The following is a 21,074-nucleotide window of genomic DNA, read 5'->3' as shown; positions in this document are numbered from 1 at the left end:
TATATATATATATATATATATATATATATATATATATATTGTCAGTGTATTTGGGCAGGAGGTTCCCAGCGCACGTGACATTTCGTCACTGCCCGAAACACTAGGTGACCTCCCCCAAGTGATTAGCAAGTAAAGAAAACTCTGGTATAAAACATAGAAATTTAACTAGACTCATCGGATTAATTCTGATAAGAAAGAACATCCCTATAGCTACTGAAGAAGGGTCTTGAACCCGAAATCGCGATCTAGCTAATATGACTACATACAGCCAAGTCATAAATTTCCTTTCTAAGGAACACAAATCCATAATAAGGTATTTGGAAAATACCTTTAAGAAAATAATGAATGCACAACCAGCTATCACTTTTAATTATATATATATATATATATATATATATATATATATATATATATACATATATATATATATATATATATATATATATATCAAGGGAACAAGATCTAATACAGGATAAGCATGAGTTACTGCAAACTCACCCATATGTACTGGGACAATAGATTCTTGCAGTAAGTTTGCAAACTACCATGTTAGGTTAGCATACTGAGGGGAGACATAACACTTCAACAAGATTTTTTCAACTAATTTTCATTCGGTGATGAATTTGGTTCAATCCGTGAAAACTTTCGACAGTATTTGATAAAAAATAATGTCGACAAGAAACATTTTGGTCCTTAATTAAGGAAGTCAGATACTGAATGGTGAGGAAGATAGACATGTACATAAACAATAAGTAGCTAGGAGCTAGTGAGTGAATGTATGAAACAATAAATGGCTACTGTAGTTGAAATAACGATAATCACCACCCCGACAAAAGGCAAAATGAATGAATAGTAAATAAACAAGTAAACATATAAATCAAATAAGTAAATGAATAAATAAAAAAAACGAACGAATAGAAGAACAAACAAATGAACAAATCAATAATCAAAGAAATAAACAAATAATTCAATAAAGAAATCAAGAGAATAAGAACAAACATAACAAAACGAAGGAAAGGGATCCCAAAGTGACTTTTTCGGAAAAGACTTTCCCAAGGGAGGAATCGGAAGCCGGAGGAGATCAACAATCCCGTTTCTAATCCCATTAATTAACTCCCGAACTGGAGGTTCACCTGCCCCGAATGAAACTCGTCTCCTGTTAGAACGGGGAAAAGATGTACAAGACCTCAGGGTTTGTTCTTTTTGGACACAAAAGGATGAGTTGAGATTTTTTTTTTAATTCCTTACTGTGTGACAGTTTTTAAACTGAATAAAACCGCTTGACGATACCAAAAACAAATGCTTAAATACGCCAAATCCGCACTGCAGTAGGTTATGAAAGACACACAGACAGATACAGAAACACAGACAGACGGACACACAGAGAGACAGACGGGGACACAGAGAAACAGACGAGGACACAAAGAGACAGACGGGGACACAGAGAGACAGACGAACACACAGAGAGAGAGACAGACACGCAGAGAGACAGACAAACACACAGAGAGACAGACAGATACACAGACACAGACAGACACACAGAGAGACAGAGAAACACACAGAGAGACAGACAGAGACACAGAGACAGACACGCACACAGAGAGACAGACAGACAGACATAGGCACAGACACAGAGACTGACAGAAACAGAGGACGGAGTCCGGCAGATGTGTGTTCGATTCCGGAGGAGGCGGAGTAGGAGGCCGAATGGGGGTGATGGGGGGAATGATGAGAGAGAGAGAGAGAGAGGCGCGCTGAAAAGGGGAGAAGGCGACTGGCGAAGGACACGGCTGCTTTAAGGAGATCGTTTTCAGTCTCTCGGTTTGCAGGCTACTCCCAGGCACTCCCCTTCTGTCGAGGAGAATCCAAGTACTCCCCCCAGGCACTCCCCTTGAGAGTAGGCCCTAAACACTCCGCGTGCAGTGACCTCAGCTATGGCGAGACGAGTAGACGAAAATGTTGACCTGGGTCACATTCGTCGGAAGTCAGGTCGTTCTTTGGTGAAAGTAGACAAACGGATAAATAAGTAAATATATAGATAAATAGCTAAATGGACAGATGAAGAGAAAACTAAATAAATAGGCAAATATAAGAATAGATCAATCAATTAAACATAAATGTATGAATAAATCTATATAAACGAGCAAATGAAGGAATAGAATAGTGAATTGATAAAGGATGAAAACTGTAAGTGTCTAGGGTGTTATCACTGGATAATAAAATCGCCTAACGGCAGTCAAGAGAATCACACAAGCGAAGTTGGGTCCTCAGAACGAAACAGTTTTTAGCCCACAAGAAAATCCATAAGGTCTTCCCTCAGCTGAGTAAAATCAATTGGCGACATATAATAAAAAAAAATTAAAAAAATGAAGAAGTCACTAAAGGGATTGAAAGAAAAATGTCAAGTGAAGTAAAATAGTGAAAACTATTTCAGGGCAGTGGACAAGATGCAGGGATGACCCGTCATCCAGGAGGCGCCAAGATAAGAGGGAAGGAAGAGGGTAGAGGGGAGTGGCGTATGTAGCGGATGGAATGAGTGGGGGTGGTTTCTATGCCTTTGTCTTTTGGCTACCTCCCGTGTAAGGGGGGTGGGAAGCCTTTGGTATATGTATGTATAAGTAAAGTAGTCTGTGGGTACTGAAATACATGACAAAAATTATTCATTTTATTTTATTTCAAAGCGATTGTTAAAAATAAAAGGCCAACGGTTGGCGGTATGACAATTAGCCGGAGGAGAAGGATCTCTCTCCTTTTCAAAGGAGATTTTCTTTTTAAGAATGAAAGAAAAAAGTGCAAGGACGACCAAAATCTGAGTCAAGTGGACGAAAATGTGCCTACGAGATGAATAGAGAAGGGCTGTTATGGCGAGACGAGGAGGAGACGCTCTTTAAAGGAAATGAACGAAAAGAAATGGGAAAACGTAATTAGAGAAGATTTTGTTCCAGAGTTGCTATGACCAAGAACTTCAAATCACAAATGATGCATCTTAAAAACGAAATAAAGGTAGTGATAAATTGAAGAAATTGAAACAAGTAATTGATGAAGTAGATTAAGGATGCTTTGATATTTGATGAAATGTGGGAAATAAATGTCGAACATAAAGCAAACGTCCATAAAATCGAAGACGACATTCCTCTGAAGTACGACAGTTTCTGTGACTCGACCCGTCTTCGAGTCGTCTCGGAGCCAAAGTTATTGGTGTCGTATTCCAAAGTTAACTTGGTTTATTGGAAGGATTAATATTAATCCTCTTTGTCCCAGTAAAATCTCTAAACGGAATAAAAATCGCCTGGTTTCGATGAAAACGAGAGCCTTTAACTCGTTTCAAATCGTGTGTGAAACGCCATACGGGCCTAAGAGGTTTACGATTATTTAACAGACGCTACCAAACTCTGAATGTGTATGAACAGGTCACAGGAACCTTTGAAAACTCGTACTGAAGTGAACAAATGGCACTTGAACAGAATTGAACAGGCAGAATTCGAATAAAAGGCTCCAGAAGGAGAAATAAATCTATCAGAAGTGAGAGTGCATAAAATGACTTCCATTCGATCAATATTATTGAAACGGTACTTTTACTCCCTTCTACAATGCTCTTCAATATTCTCCTTGCATTGTCAATAATTGTGAAATCATGTGTTTTGCAATATTATTCATCTTATACGGACCTACTTAATGTTACCTTGCATAGACCACACCGTACGTAATACGTATTGATAATGATTTATATAGCAAATGCTTCCAATATAAACTCCCACAATTTCTTCTGTGATTTGAACTCATGATTTGTCTAGATATCTCCTTAGGCTATTTGGTGTCAGCTTGGAACAGTATTATTGTAATTACTTTATTGTTATCAATAAATGTTTATTGTGAACGGGTCCCGAAGAAGAACGAAAAGAATTGGAAGAAAGCCTAACCTTTAGGAAAAGGAGATTCGCGCATGCGTGCTTCTTCGCTTCACTCTGGGAAGAAATGAGAAATGCAAACGACTGAAGTGTGGGACCATATATAGAACACCTAGAATAGAATTTATTTCGTCTATTTGTTATCTATTTATATATTTATTAATTAATTTGTTATTATTTATTTTACAAGTGTAATGGTAAGCTATGATATAGCACGAAGTAACGGAAAAAACGGTTCTTAGTTTCCTGAACGTATTGTTACATACCAAAGACATTTTTCCCCTTTCCAAAGACACTTTTTCCCTTGAGAGTTAGCCAAGTCGAGGCCTACATCCGCACCACATGTGTATTAAAACCTATCTAACGCCCTTCCCGTAAACGTGGATGAGAAAAGTAAACACACAATGGTGTGTATATATAAAAAGCGGCCTTGAAAGCTTGTCGATAGATTTCCCCATGGATGACAAAAGAACCCAATAAGCCAACGGCAGGAAGGAATAACAACGGAGGAAGATGGAATTCTTCAGTGTTAAAATGACTTACAGGAACTCTTGAGATGTGCGGAAGTGGGAAGGAAGATGATGGAAGTCGGGACATTTCTGGAGTTGAAAAAGGAGGACGAAAAGTCCGGAAAATCGATGGTTGTGAGTCTGGAAAGGCAGAGGGCGGGGTGGGGGGGGGATTGGGGGTGAGAAATAGGGAAAGAACTGAACTTTTTTTTTTTCTCGAAAATATGGAAGAGGACAGAACAGATGCGGACAGGCGGACAAAATATATGTCGCAGACGTAGATGTTGATGTTGATTACCGTCCTATCCTAATGAGTGTACGCACATGTACATACATACGTACGTACATATTCATGTACGTATATATGTATGTATGCATGTATGCACATGCGTATATATGTATGTATATACAAAGCCTCGGTATCCTTCATAACGTGTTCTGTTTAAGTCAAAGGAAACATCCACGTTATAAAACCCAGTTCCATTATCCCCAAGGTGAACAAACATGGATTTTTTTTTTAACAGATCATAAGAAGGTATAATGGATAAGTCGATATGTCTAGAGACTCTAGAACAACCTCAAAAGAATTGAAAGAAAACATCTAAAAAAACAAAATAAATGGGGAGTCAGAGAATTGGACATAACCGAGAAAAAAAATGAATAAATGAATAGATAAATAAATAAATAAAACAATGAAAGGCTGGAAGGAGTGACATGTTGCAATATAAACGAAAAGCTGTAATATATGCCAATTTTTTTTTTTTTTCAATTTTGGTGTTTATTTTCCAACACCCAACTTGATCGTCTCCTAAGAGATTTGTTCTTGTGAAAATGGGATTTCGGCCCAATAAGTGACCTCCCTTACGACCTCGGCAAATACTATCTTTTGTATATACCTCCTAATAAGGGAGTTGACCAGCCGAGGTCCCCACCCACTGCCACCCATTCCACTCCCACCCATTCCACTCCCATCCACTACCCATTGTTCCCTTTTCCCTTCGCTCATTGGAAAATATATTTGAAAAAATAAAATAAAATAAAAAATAAATGCTGAAGATATCTCTCATGCAAACTGAGAAAATACCTTAACGAAGAGAAGCGTACATGATATTTTTTCTAATAACCGAAGAGACTTTTTCAAGAGAAAATGAGAGATATGTTGACATGTCACGGGGCAAAATGTGTCACATGGTCCTTATTATGGACATGAATAAGGTCATACGATATAACAAAGGAGATGCTGGCGTGATTTGAAGTCTGTTCGGCAGCTGTACTTTCAATTTATGGGGAGAGCGTAGGAATGTCACGGCGGACGAGGATGTAAAAACAAAAAATAAAAGATCGAAAGAATCGTATTTTTATATAGCTGAGAGTATTAGGAACTCCTCTCTCTTGCCCTAAAATCCATAAAAAAAGGTCACCTTTGCCCTGTGTACTTTGGGATAACAGCTGACAGAAACTTGTCGGACTGTTCGAGTTTTGAGTTAGATCTTATCAATTTTTCCCCAAATACAAGAAACGAATAACAAATTACAGTCAAACCACGCAGGGAAAAAGGTGTCGACTATAGACAGGAAGTCGGTAACTACAGAAAAGCTCGAAGTGCTGACAGCAGACCCCATGAACTATACATAGAACGAAATCAAGACTGAGCAAATATAATCATACACACACATATACATAATTGACCGAGTAATACCAGCATACAGACTTGAAGGCACATACACCACTACAGTCTTGAGCTTACGTACACACACACACACACACACACACACACACACACACACACACACACACACACACACCTCGGTTATTTATATAAGACAGCAATATATTATTGAAAAAAGATAGGTTGATTACCAGAGAGGAAGAAATACTATCTAAATAGATTCAAGTATAGTAACAATGTAAGACAACAATATACTATTGAAAAAAAATGGGTTGATCACTAGAGAGTGGGAAGACAATATGTGAACAGATTCAAGTATATGTAGTACCAATTTAAGACGAATACGTGCTGACTTCATGTAGTCGGTTCATTGCAGCAAGACAAGGAGGCACTGCAACAAATGAAAACGACACGAACCACATAGTGGAAGACGTGGATGACCCTTCATCCATGAGCCTCTGAGGTGGAACGGGTGGTGGGAGTGGATTTTTATTTTCTTCTGACGTGGGTGTGTGCTTTGGCTTGGCCACCCCCTTATAAGGTGGAAAAGCCTTCGGTACATGCAGTTTGCCGCCCCGCGTTATTCACATCTCCACGTGTGTGTGTGCGTGTATACACGTATACACCAAAGGAACTTTCCCCTGTATAAGGCCCTTTGGTCGAGCTGAATTTAGTTACTATAAGAATATTTAGCACTTTAGCCATAAGGTGGTTACGTACAACTAAATAGATTAGCTTGTCGGTAGCCAGAATAGAATGAATAAGTCCGCCCAGGTCGATAGGCAAGAGGCGCAATCGTCTTTTCCGTTTCACAAGTGATAAAGATTCTTTCGTAATTTAATTTTTGTTCATCATAGAAAGAATTACAATCTACTGAGTCGCGTGAATTCAAACGTTTATCAGAAAGAACAGCAAGTTTTATACAAGTATGACCTAAATCTGAATGAGGCATCCACTGTTAAAGAAAAGAAAAAATAGAGGAGAATGGCCAAACATAAGGTGTTTTTCCATGTTCTTTAACTTGGTTTGTAGAGTTGTTGCTTCGGAGGAATGTTTTTGCCGTTAAAGAGAGGTAATATGGCCTCATCCTTGACTACGGTGTGGTTTGACGCACTAGGTCCTGCGGGAGTTCTCTGGAGAGGTCGTGATTTGACATCTTGTAGCCAAAATGCGTGCGTGAGTGCGTGTGCACGCTGGTCATCTAAGGGATTGAATATTTTCTTCAGTCATCTTGATATAAGTTGTTATAAAAGTATATACATCAGATTGCTCAGTGGGGGACTTCGAGTTAATTTCTTTTTATGCGAGCATTGTCTATATTCACCCCATGGAATCTTTCCTCTCTTTTCAATATATATATATATATATATATATATATATATATATATATATATATATATATATATATATAATACAGTATATACGTGTTTTTTTTTTTAACTTATTCAGTTATGACAGGGCACTTCCGTATTCCTCATCGTGCCGTCCGCCCCAGGCGCTTTACCTTCTTTAAGCGTTTTGAAACCTGTTCGTTCTACTGACGTACTTGTTAGACCTTTGTCCTGGCTGGAACCCGACGATTTTATTCAGCTTAGGGGCGGAGTGGTGGTAGAAAGTGTTCTCAAGCCACTGAGATCCCATTTTACCCCCATCTCCGTTCTTCAAATTTATATAATCGTCCAGAGGTATTCAGATTAAATTTCCAACTCTCCCCCATCACGTGCTCCTTTGAGCATGTGGCGAAAGCTACGGAATTCTTAGTTTTGGTGGAAAAGATAAATATGTAAGCACTTGGAAACCCACAGTGTATGAGCAGAGAAGGACTAGTGAAAATAAATTATATATATATATATATATATATATATATATATATATATATATATGCTCTTCCTTCACGGATCCCATAAAGTCCATCGATGGACCCCCCCACCTTGTACAACTCTCTCCCCACCCCCTGTCCCCTCCCCACTGTCCCCTCCCCCTTACCCATACACTCAAATACACATATATACATATCTGCCATTCTGTTGTTGTGAGACTTCATACTGTTTATACCTCGTTTGGTTTTTGTTTTGAAAATGACTCCCTCGATTCCATAATTCCCACCCCTCCACCATTCAGTGCAAAGCTCCTTGCCCTCCTCCTCCCCTTCCCAGCTTAATAAATTCGTTTTCCGTTAGTCAGAACAAAATCTGTGAAGTGAGACATTCTCGTGTAAATTGAACTCTTTCACTAGATTGAACGAATTGGAATAAATTTTCACCAAGTTAATGGAGCAGTTTTCATATTAACTTTACATACAATTCCTGTTCCAATTCCGTTTGTTCTGGCTATTGTCCTGGCGAAACTTTAAATATAGATGTCTAAGGCTTCTTTCAAACATATCGACTTTTCGCCGTGCGCCGTCTACGACACGACGTCGTGTTGTCAAACATATCATGGATGTAAATGGACGCTTTCACACAAGTGGTCCTGGTAGCGACGTGTGAAAGCGTCCATAGACACCCATGGTTATTTGAGAGCACGACGTCGTGTCGTGGACGGCGGAAAGTCGATACGTGTGAAACGAACCTAAACGACACAGATACGGGCTTCGCGCGGAGTAGGGAGGGAGGAGACTATGCTGCCTTCTCCTTCTCCTTCTCCAGCACTTACAGGTATTTCCCCTTTCCCCAGCCTTCTTCCCATGTCGAGTATTTGGTGTCGTTTTCGTCAGTGTGACCCAGACCTGGATGTTCAGGAGGGGAAGGAAAAAAAAGTAAGTCTTAAACATACACACACACACACACACACACACACGGTTTCCTTACATGTGACCCTCAGACAAATGCTAATGAGCTCGACATTTGTGTAAATGTATCTCTTTGTAGCTGCGTGGAGAAGATTTTTCAACTGACGGAAGCGGAATGTAGACTGCGTATACCCCACGGCTCAGGGTCATGCATCATTATTTCCTGGGATCGGACTCGAATCTTCATCCACTAGTTGCATCCCCTACGGCCCTGAACCACACACAATGGAACTCACGATTTGAGATAATTTTCCATTTATAAAGGAATGCTGATGATCGTCACTTTTAATTCGATAATTTCCTTCCATTCTGACATCTTTCAACTCTCCTTTACCACCATGAAATTCTCCTCCTCCTCTTCCTCCTTCTCCTCCTCTTCTTCCTCCTCCTTCTTCTCCTCGTTCTCCTCCTTCGCCTCTTCCTCCTCCTCCTCCTTTTCCTCTTCCTCCTATTCTCCTCTTCCTCCTCATTCTCTCATTGTAGTTTGGTATAGTTAACACAAACAGCCTCGCAAGGGCCAATATGCCTACTGTTGTTTGTTCTTCCTTTGTGTTCTCCTCTTCCTCCTCCTCCTCCTCCTCCTCCTGCACTTCCTCTTTACTTCCCGTCAGTGATATATGGTCCTCGATACCTTGTGTGTGGGGGGGAATGTCATTATTCAAATTCATTCTCGTAGATTGACCATCGAGGATCCTGCAAGTTAAAAGAGGCAGGCCACTTGAAAATACTTTTTTTCTTCTTTCTTTCTTGAATCTGCTCTGAATTGGCACAGGAATGACCTCAGAACTCATATCCCATCGGAATGATTTAAAGAAAAAACGAAAACTGAAAAGATAAAAAATCGACATTTAGAACGACGTTTCCTGTGTAGACAATGTGGAGGCGGGTCGACAAACCACGAGCGATCCAGCATCTTGCAATTTACGACCGAATCCAGTGACTCTGTGTACCCAATGCGTTGGGTACAGCAAAGAGACCTTCCCACCACAATTTCCACCACCACCAGGAATTCAACACCAGCTAGGCCTCGGAATGACCGTGACACATGCTTAGTTTAGCTCCTTATGTACAACTACCTCCAATTGTAAGTATATTTGCATACACACACACACACATAATATATATATAATTGTGTGTGTGTGTGTGTGTGTGTGTGTGTGTGTGTGTGTGTGTGTGTGTGTTGGACAGGAAATATGGGAGATAGAGGAAACCTGTTACTGACTGGACGCCGCGACTTGAGAAGCGAGGAAAGGGAAGACCAGAAAGTGGAAAGACAACATAGAGAAATTTGCAAGAGTAGTGTGGCAGAGGCTGGCTCATTCGTGCAGTTCAGATGGTTGAAGGGTTAATGGGAAGACTCCCTTTCCTCCCTCCTCCTCCTCCTCCTCCTCCCGCCCCTACCTGAAGGTATAAAGATTGAAAGAAACAAGAGGTCAACGCAATGAATGACCTTTGTGAGACAATAGAAACTGGGTCAACAGTTTAAGTCTTCTTCGTCCCGGCCGGCCGGCGCTTCAGACAATGAATGGAAGAAAAGTCACTTTTCACTATACTCTTCTTAACACCAGAGGCATTTAAAGGAAGGTTTTGAAACCCCTACGGACCACAGTCGCACATCATTCTTTTATCATTGGAGGCTAACCTTCAATCAAAGAGGAATGCTTATCCCTTTCTATCTTATACCATCTCTAGTGGGGGACAAGAATACCGCCGCAGTGTTCCCGTGCAAGTCGTGAAGGGTGATTGAATATAATTATATCCCCTTCTCTTTTCCTTGGTAACGTGTGTGTGTGTGTGTGTGTGTGTGTGTGTGTGTGTGTGTGTGTGTGTGTGTGTGTGTGTGTGTGTGTGTGTGTGTGTGTGTGTGTGTGCGTGCGTGTGTGCGTGTGTGTTTCTATGCGTATATACAGGACAGACACCCGGACGTAGAAAGAGACTGGATCGGATTTGTTAGAGTTACGCTGGGATAGGTTTGGTCATAAACACTAATAAAATAGAATAAGATTTTACAAAAATACTAATGACTTCGTCTTCTTTCATTGCCGTTGTGATGAAGATGAAATTGTACAACGGTACGACCCCGGGAGCGCGACATGACGTCATGTCGTGCGCAAGTCTCGACCCGTTTGAGAATTGATCGTCGTTTGGCGGTTCCCTCTTGCGCGGGTACACGAGGATCGGCGTGAATCTCATTGTTTCAAGAAATTTGTGCACGCAACTCGATTCTTTTCACGAAATGACGTGACTTTGTTTCGACCTTAACGTGGTTCCTGGTCGAAAATATGCTTTCTTTTTGTCGTCCAACTGTCAATCTTGGAGATTAGAACGGAGTTTACAGTGTTGCCTAGGTTTGTCCTTTTGAAGACGTATCCTTTTTAAGACGAAATATCCTTTTTAAACCTTGCTCCTGTTTTAAAGAAAAATAATATAAAAGAGAAGATGGAAAATTAAAGAAATGAAACTAAAAAAGGAAAAGAGAAATCGAGTAAATTGAACGAAGGGAAGTAAGGAAGAAAGCAAGGAGGAAAGAAGAGATGAACAAGCTACATGTATAAGTAAAGACGCTTTAGAAACTTTGCTCTAACTAACGCCGGGTCATTTCATTTAGTTGGGAGGGGAAGAGGAAGGAAGGAGGGAGGACCCGCAATCCAAATGGTCGAAGGGAACAGCCCCCACGTGGTCCCGGCGTGTCTCTAATTTATTCAAGCATCGATTACGACAGTCAAGAAACAGAACGTAATTTTCGGCCGAGGCTCGAACGCACGCGCAACAAGTCGTCGTCGTCTTCGTCGTCGTCGTTCGCAGACTCACTGACTGTTTCGCTACAAAACGACGAACCAGCAGAGAATTGAAACCCAGATTTACCATTCTGACATCAACATTACTAAAACTATTACTACTGCAATTGCTACTACTTCTGCTACTACTACTACTACTACTGTTACTTTTTTTTTCAAACGGCCTCAATCCTCGTGGAACTGTGGAGTGAACGCAGTCCGGATCTGTCTCCCACAGACACAGGTCATTGGCCCCTCTCTTACCAATCACTGTAATCGACAACACTTTTATATTTTGTATTATTTCAGTTTAGTGAAGCCTTATACAGAAGTTCGTTTATCCTACTTTCTATTACAGTCTGCTCATAATCGAGGTTTTGTATATGTGCTGATTTAGGGGATGGGGACCTGGTACCTCTCAGGCATAAGAGAGCTGATCTTCAAACTAGAAATGACAGTCTACATCTCATCCACGCTATGATACTGCTCTTTGGTTGTTGTTTCGCTTCTGCCATCACCTCTGCCAGACGAGCGTAGAATGCCTTTGCCCTTGGACCCATCCCATCTGAAGTTGTAAAGATTATATTTCGGAGTGACTGAGCTCTGGTTCACATTCTGTATACGCTTCTCGTACATCTTGATTCCCTCATTCTCGTTCCGGGAATGGGATGCCTCAATATTTAGGTTATTGTAACAGGGGGCCATCGGATCAAATATTCGCATGTCAAAGAAGGCCAGTTGTCCCCGTGTCCAGGAACCTCTTGCGCTGACATCCACTCTTCATCTGATGTATTGGAAGTGCGATGCTTGAATTTCCCCCTCCTAATGGGAGTAATGTTGGTTCGATGGTCACATCCTTGCATACCTCCCGAAGCATTTGGACAGTGAGATCCCTTATCTCGTCATGTCTCACGCAGATGAATCCAACCCCCTTGCATATTAACTGATACTTATATTGATACTGATACTAATACTGATACAAATAATAATACTGATACCAATATCAATACCGATACTAACATTAATATTGATACTAATATAATAATGCTAATGTCAATATAATAGTAATACCAATATTAATACTAATACTTAGTCAGTGATTATTGTGTATATGCTTTCACCGTCCGTTGCTTGGGCAGAAAAGAAGACGTTTGCCAATTGCTTGCTTTGCTCTACATAATTCCAATAACGAAGGTCGAAGAAGCCAAAGCTGTGTCACAACGGCGGTGGATGTAGTCGTGTTTGGCAGATGGCTCCCAAGGCAGCTGGCAAATACGACCAGTAAAGCGGAGTTCCATAGTTCGATGACAGCTTCCCTTTGTTTTACGTTTCCAATAGAATGTTAGCGGAATATTAATTTAATTTTTCCTAAAATTTTCGTGTAATGAAAATTATTAGACAAATTTACAATGGTGGAAGAATGCCGAGATGAAAACACCGTATTTTGGCAGGAATAAAAATCAGGGTTGCCAAGGAATTTTGGAATTTGGTTGTACAGTTGGCAGCACTGTCAATTGTTGTAATCCTGCATTAGTGACGTTGATTTTTATTCATTTAAGCAGTAATCTCAGATTATGAATGGAAGGCCCCCACGCTATCATTATTGAATCAATATATCGTGATAGTTCAATGTAAACAGCCACAATGTTACTTTGCATCTGTGAAAAATTAAATTAAATCATCCCATGTATCGTCCCTATACAAATATGGCGCCTATATTCACCTCTTATTTACATAGAGATAGAGGCTGAATGGCCTTTACACACGAGGAAGAAAATGAGGATATTGATGCTGCAGAATTCCAAAGTTGAAGAAAGCTCTGGCGACAAGAAGAGAATAGACTTAGATAGAATTGATTTGAAAGTTGAAAATCTGAAAGGGAACTCGTGTGAGTGTAATTCACCATGGTCTTGGATCACGTGTTGGAATCGTGATCGACAGCTATTTCCCTCCCGGAAGAGAGCTCCGAGCTCGTATATGAACGATCTATGGGTAATAGTATGACCTGACACGCACACACACACACCCAACTCCCCGTCCACGAGAGTTGGAGTAACGAGCCGCAGCACAGCGATACTGAAATTATTTCAGCCCTGGGCAGGATTCGAACCTGGATCGCCGTAGTGTAAGGCGGGAGCTCTAACCACTGCGGCATTGTGTGTGTGTAGAGTATGTATTGCATTTATACAATGTTATGCAACATGCAAGCAAAGAATAACTAGTCACGCGAACTGTACCGAACCTGCAATTAAACTTTTCTCCAATAATGGCTGCTGTTACGTGTAATTGACAATTACCTTGAAAAGAGACAGGTTTATGTTTTGTATAGTATACTTTACCTCTCCTGGTAGGGTTTTCACAAAGACACCTATATCAAATGCTTCATTCGAAGCGTGTGACGTCATGTCGCTTTGCTTGTCTGCGAGGACGTTCTACGGAATACTCCAGACAAACCTAAATCATTTAAATCAATGAATCAATGCACTGAGTGTCCACCACGACCACGAACGTAGTACAGGGATTTCTTAGATATATTTCGTATACCTCACCTCTCAACAGAGTCCAGACTTTATTCCTACACGTTTCTGTTGTCCATGAAGAGTATCTTGCACTCCGTTTCACTCTTATTTGGTCACTACAGGTTCCGATGTCCTGAGGGATGATTTTAGCGAGTCCATTTTCATCAGTTACACAGGAGAGCGATTTAAGGAAACGTTTTTATAAAGACTGCAATTATATATATATATATGTATATATATATATATATATATATATATATATATATATATATATATATATATATATGCATGAGAAATCACATAAACTCGTGATTCTAAATATGTGGAAAAACCACCAAGGAAAAAGATAAACTGATGACCAAGCGCTTTCGTCTATTCAGACATCCTCAGGGTACATAGAAATGAAAAAAGAATACAAGAATATATACACAGAGTATAAGGTCAGGAAGGGAACCGGGAAAGGTTGTGAGGCTCTATTGTCGACCTGACTCGTTCGCGGCAGCGGACGTTTGGGCTACTACCTTTTTCACAATAAAATTGTCCAGTTTGTACATGCCATGACTTAAATTTAAGTTATTGACAAATGTATCTTTGATCAGACTGGATTCTATTATATTTCTAGTCAAATATGACTTAGTTTCAACAATTTCTTTAGCACCGTCCCGACAGGAGACCTAGACTAGAAATATAATAGAATCCAGTCTGATCAAAGATACATTTGTCAATAACTTAAATTTAAGTCATGGCATGTACAAACTGGGCAATTTTATTGTGAAAAAGGTAGTAGCCCAAACGTCCGCTGCCGCGAACGAGTCAGGTCGACAATAGAGCCTCACAACCTTTCCCGGTTCCCTTCCTGACCTTATACTCTGTGTATATATTCTTGTATTCTTTTTTTTTCATTTCTATGTACCCTGAGGATGTCTGAATAGACGAAAGCGCTTGGTCATCAGTTTATCTTTTTCCTTGGTGGTTTTTCCGCATATATATATATATATATATATATATATATATATATATATATATATATATATATATATATATATATATATGAATGAATGACGTGGGTGAGAAAAGGAAAAACAGAAGTCTTAATCCGAGTTTATTAATCGGATTACGACTCCTGTCTTTCCTCTTCCCAGCCACGTAAGCCTGTCAGAATGTCTCAACGTATGTTTGGACGTGTGTGTGTGTGTGTGTGTGTATACAATTTATTTGTATGTGTGTGCGTGCGTGTGCGTGTTTGTGTGCTTGTGTGTATATGTATGCGTGTGCATTTACATATGTATATATTTACTTACATATGTCCGTGTGTTTGTGTATGTATATACGAATACGTACCTATAATTAAAAACATACATGTGCGTAAGACTGAAACATTAAGGATTCGACCTTTGCCAAGTCACAGTCAGAGATCTTCCTTGCACTGTTCTGACAGACCGCAGACATTGATCCTAATGAAGCTCAGGGCTGCACAGATCCCATTACGTCACCCAGGCCATCTTCTCCACCTTCCCCTTACGTGCCATGTGGCACTTTCGACTGGCACGTCAATGGCCAAAGGCTTGATTCGTACTCTTAACTTGTCGTGGCCTTTGTGAGATTTGTTTGGGCTAATACCAGACGACTTTAGTCAGTTAAGGGGGCGTTGGGGGAGGGAGGGTATCGCCGTTGCAGAGATGAGGGATTTGGTAGTAGAGTCCTTGAGGAGATTTTCATTTCTGATTGACACGAGACCTTTTTTTTTCTTGTCTCTCCTGTTTTCAATTTTACTTTTTTTTTGAGAACTTACAACCCATCTCCCTAAACTCTCTTTCCTTACCATTTCTTCCAGCCTTCGCTCCCTCAATTCATCTCTCTCTCTCTCTCTCCTCATTCTCTCACTCTCTCCCCTCATTCTCTCTCTCTCCTCATTCCCTCTCTCTCTCTCTCTCCTCATCCCCTCTCTCTCTCTCTCTCTCCTCTCATTCCCTCTCTCTCTCTCCTCATTCCCTCTCTCTCTCTCCTCATTCTCTCTCTCTCTCCTCACTCTCTCCTCATTTCCTCTCTCTCTCCTCATTCCCTCTCTCTCTCTCTCTCCTCATTCCCTCTCTCTCTCTCCTCATTCCCTCTCTCTCTCTCTCCTGATTCCCTCTCTCTCTCCTCTCTCTTTCTCTCTCTTCCCCTCATTCTCTCTTTCCCTCATTCTCTCTCTTTCTCCCCTCATTCTCTTTCCCCCATTTTCTCTCTTTCTCCCCTCATTCTCTCTCTCTCTCCCCTCACTATCTCTCTCTCTTTCCCCCCTTTTCTCTCTTTCTCCCCTCATTCTCTCTCTCGTAACCTCTCTACGAGGTCCAGGAGTGGCAGCAGCAGCAGCAGCACCCGCTCCTCCTCCCCCTCCCTTGCCTCCTCTACTCCCTCCCTCCTTCCCTCCCTCCCTCCACTCCCTCCCTGGCTGGCTGGCTGGCTGGCCGGCTTGCAGGCAATGCCACTCCCTCCGGCTCTGCAAATCCTTCATTCACAAAACCGCTGGGTGATGGCGCCTCCACACGCGACCGGCCGCCCTTACCCTCCCCCCCTCCGCCCACCCCTACGACGCCGGCTCCTGAAGGAAGCTCCCTTCATTTGAATAAAATCACCTGGCGGCAGCCTGAAAGTCGTACTACAGAGGAAACTACCCCGATGTCTACGGACTCGTCAAGACGGGGAGATGACCCTCAAATAGACACTGGGGAGTTGGTGCCCCCCCACCTCTTCTGAATGAAAGAGTCTGGTTTTAGACAGAATAGAATCTCGCAAGAGGTGTGAAGGGGGGGATGGATTGGGCGAGACAAGATTGGTTCGTTTGGCCTGTCCACCTGATCACCTTTAGGACACCCAATCACCGCCGAATCACCACTACTCTCTCGCACACATATAGATACACGCACGCACGCGATTCGTGGCGCAGTGGTGGTGTTCCCGGCTGCCACTACGGCGGTCCGGGTTCGAATCCCGCCCAGGGTTGAAATAATTTCAGTATCACTGCGCTGCGGGTCGTTACTCCAACTCGTGGGCGGGGAGTTGGGTGTGTGTGTGTGTGCGTGTAAGGTTCCAGCATTACCCAGAGATCGGTCATATACGAGCTCTGAGCTCTCTTCCGGGAGGGAAATGCTGTCGATCACGAGTCCAACACGTGATCCAAGACAATGGTGAATCATACACACACACACACACACACAAAAGAGATTAGAGAGGTGACATGATTGTTGTCTTTCAAAGTGAGAAAGAAGTGGACAAGTTAAACAAGGAAGATCTCTATCCGCGTGAGACGAAATGTTATCCAGAGAACGGAACAAGGAACGGATTGTTAAGGAAGTTGGGAAATACAGCTTCTCCTCACTGGTGCATCAGCTTCTATAATGAATCAGAAGAAGATATGATTCAGGAGGACAAAAGGAACTAATTTTAAGCAAAGACTACCTTCACCTCCCCCTTTCTCTGTCTCTCACTCTCACTCTCTTTCCTACTTCCCTCTACCCTATCTCTCTCTCTCTCTCTCTCTCTCTCTATATATATATATATATATATATATATATATATATATATATATATATATATATAATTTATATATATATATATATATATATATATATATATATATATATATATATATTTCTATCTCGCTCGCTCTTTCTCGCCCTTCGGACTCGGTCGTATTGATTGGGGCGCCGCCGTCGCCGCCGCCGCACGCAGGCGGGAGGCGCGGTGGGCGTGAGGGTGGGCGGTGGAGGTGGCCAGGGGGCGGGGCGGGGGGGGGCGGCATGTATGCGCGCCGGGCGGCTGCTGATGTAGTGTACAGTGCAGGTGTAAGGAACTTGCAGGAGGAGTACAGCTGCCTCCTCGGACCGAACGGTGGTGCCTTGTTTTCTGTCTTTCTTTCGGATCACCTGAAGAATTGTCACCCCAGACTTCGACAGGATATTAAAATTCTTCAGGTGGGATATTCTAAGGTGACGATTCCTAAAATAACCTAACCTAAATGGGGTGACGATTCTTCAGGTGTATTTGGTTGGGGTTACAAATCTTCAGGTGAGCTATCCTGGAGTGAGGATTCTTCAGGTGGACGTTCTGGGGTGACAGTTCTTCAGGTGACCCTTTCGTTCTTTTCGAATTATCGGGTTTCTTGTCGTCGACAACGTTGTCGTAATCATCATCATTATCTTTCGTCATCGTCGTTATCGTCATCATCATTATCATCATCACCACCGTCGTCATTGTCTTCACTTTGTTATCGCAAGATTGTCGATGTCATCATTGTAATCACCATTACTATAATCATTGTTTACTCGATACACACACACACACACACCACATATGAGCTCTGACCTCTAATCCGGAAGGGTACTGGCTTTCGATCACTTGTTCAACACGTGATCCAAGACCGTGGTGTTAAATCACACACACACAGACACATCGATGACGCTCTGTAAATCATCTCTTCATTCTAACGCCAAACAATTTCATTCAGCAGAGAAACAGACCTGAATTTTCTTCTCCCGGATCATCCCTTCCATTTCAATGAGGAATGGAATCGTCAGCCGACTGACATAACAAAATCTACGGAGTTCGACATTCCAATATGGCGTACCCACTGCTTCCGAAGCCGCTTTACACATTTAAATAAGATTTATAGTTATTGTCAGCCCTGATACGATGAGAAATTTTTGTACGACGATTCCATTGCTGACGAATTAAAGGCCACAGGTCCTTTCGGAAGCAATTATAATTGTGAAAATAAGTGTGAAAATGTAGTGGAAATTTATTTATTCATCTACTTATTTATCGATTTATAAATTTATTTGTATATTTTATTTTTATTTAATTTGTTTATTTTTCATTCATTCTTTTATCTTTATTCATTCATTTACTTAATTATTCATGCATCCATTTATCTATGTATTATGTTTTTGGCTACCTCTCTTGTAAGGGGAAATTTTGCCTTTGGTATAGTTATGCATTTATTTATCAATCTCCTTATTCATCTATTTATTTATTTACTAATATATGTATTTATTTGATTAATAATTTATTTGTCCAATTACTCTTCATTTTTGACATGTACTCAAAATCTACCCTGCTACCAGTTTATTTACGAAGGAACGATATATAAACAAACAAAAGGGCGAATGAAAAGTATCTGACCAGCTTTCGAGTCACGTACACAGCTACATTGAAAAACCAAGTGTGTGCACAAAACAGTAACTACATCCCAAGGGCGACAGCAAGCTTTATTTTATGTGAGGATGACAAAAAAAAAAGTCCTGATGATAAATATTTCTTTCTCAAATGTTGTTTCCTCTGTCAGTTATTGCTGCCATCCTTCAAATATAATTTTATGTTGCTTGGAGACGACAGTGGTGAATGTAAACAAAGCCAAGACTTCCCATATTGCATTGTTAGTGTCGACTTCGGTGATTCTCAACCCTCCGTGGATATAGAAATTACACGGTAGTGGGGGGTACATTTATCACGACTGAAAACTTGGTATTACAGCTGCACTCCGCTATACCTGGCTGGCTACACGTTGAATACATTATTAGATTTTGTGCTCTCTTTCTTAAAATTTGTTTTATGTAGAATCCTAAGACTAATTGTGTTTACAGTACTGTAGTTTATAAAGAAAAAGCATCAGAGTGGGTGATGGAAGGAACCGGACACTCCATGCAAGGCGCGAATGAAACACTTACACGAAATGATCCCACATGGAGTTGCTGATGTGTTCTCAGAGACGCATCTCCCACCAGCAAAGATTTAGAAAGAGATGACTAATGTTTTCTGGCAATTAAGAATGAGGAGAAGAATCTTTTTGTCTTTGCAAATCACTTAGATATTAATAGATTTGTGATTTCTCTCGCGCGCCCATGGCCGTTTCGATTCAAATTTCAAAATGAGTTGCACATGGAAATCACTGTGTCTTTTAATCCTCGCGTGCTGATTTATTCATTAGTGTGTTTATTCGTCTGTGTGTTTGCTAATATTTTTTTCCTACGTCCGACCTCGTTAGGGACTGAAATACGCCTGTGTAATCCACTCTAGTTTACTTTTATGATTTCATAACTTAACGATCTTTTGGTGACATCCATATACCGCAGACCAGTCACGCAGATGTATGCCCTCTTGGGGATTTTCTTTCTCTATACGGAATGTTCTCTCTCTTTGGAATCTCTAAAAATAGAACTGTCAGTGAGTTTTTGGATCTTTATTCTTCTTCAAAGATAAAGTAAAATATGGTATGGCGGCAAATATTAAAATTACACTAGCATTGCCCCATACCTCTCGTGAACGGCAGAAATTTAAATATTTATAATGTTCTTGTAGATAAAACAATGATCCATCTGAAGGAGGCTTCTCCATCTTCTATTAAGTCTAAACCAAATTAGTCCAATCATGTAATGACGGCCGTGGTGACAACAACGCTATCCCCCCTCCCCACCCCGTGCGAAAGTGGACTCGCCCCAAATACGCTTCGTCACGTTGGAAGCATTTGCTATTTCCTTCCGCGTTCCATATTAATTCTATTCTTTGTCATCTAGTTTGAGGCAAGTTCGTTCAAAGTATTATTTTCATCGTCGCTATTCTCTCATTCTTAGAAAAAGTATACACGACTTTCTTGACTTGCCATGCCAATCTCCTCTTTGCTTGTGTTGTATACTTAATGTTTTATGACCTGCCCAAACTTTGTCAGCGGAAATCATTTCGCGAAAGGGCAGTACGATTTGTAAACTCCTGGTTGGCAGGAGGACAAATTGCACGGAGGTCAATTATAAAGGGGAATTGTTTGAGTGGTAGAATCGACGCTAGGTCAGGATAAGATTTGTCACAAATATTGATAAAACAAAGACAATTATTTACACAGAAACACTGCGGATATCCAAGACTT

General features: G+C 41.0%; 1 protein-coding gene across 8 annotated transcripts in view; it reads left to right on the top strand.

Annotated features, from left to right (window-relative positions):
* LOC143035081 (vesicle-fusing ATPase 1-like) overlaps positions 1 to 21,074 on the top strand; it is a 151,721-nt gene that overhangs the window by 99,683 nt on the left and 30,964 nt on the right. Inside the window, exon 2 of one of the 8 annotated variants that reach the window (XM_076201590.1) lies at positions 8,763 to 8,844. The exons of the other annotated variants lie outside the window; for them this stretch is intronic. Within the exon in view, the coding sequence (XP_076057705.1) occupies positions 8,773 to 8,844 (72 nt within the window). The 5' untranslated portion in view covers positions 8,763 to 8,772. The remainder of the gene's footprint in view (positions 1 to 8,762; positions 8,845 to 21,074) is intronic. 8 annotated transcript variants of the gene reach the window in all.

This window comes from Oratosquilla oratoria, chromosome 18 (assembly GCF_046742065.1).
Source record: "Oratosquilla oratoria isolate Oo_2021 chromosome 18, ASM4674206v1, whole genome shotgun sequence".
NCBI classification, from domain to species: Eukaryota; Metazoa; Arthropoda; class Malacostraca; order Stomatopoda; family Squillidae; genus Oratosquilla; species Oratosquilla oratoria.
Note: the sequence above shows the minus strand (reverse complement) of the source record. Positions and strands in the feature narration are given on the sequence as shown.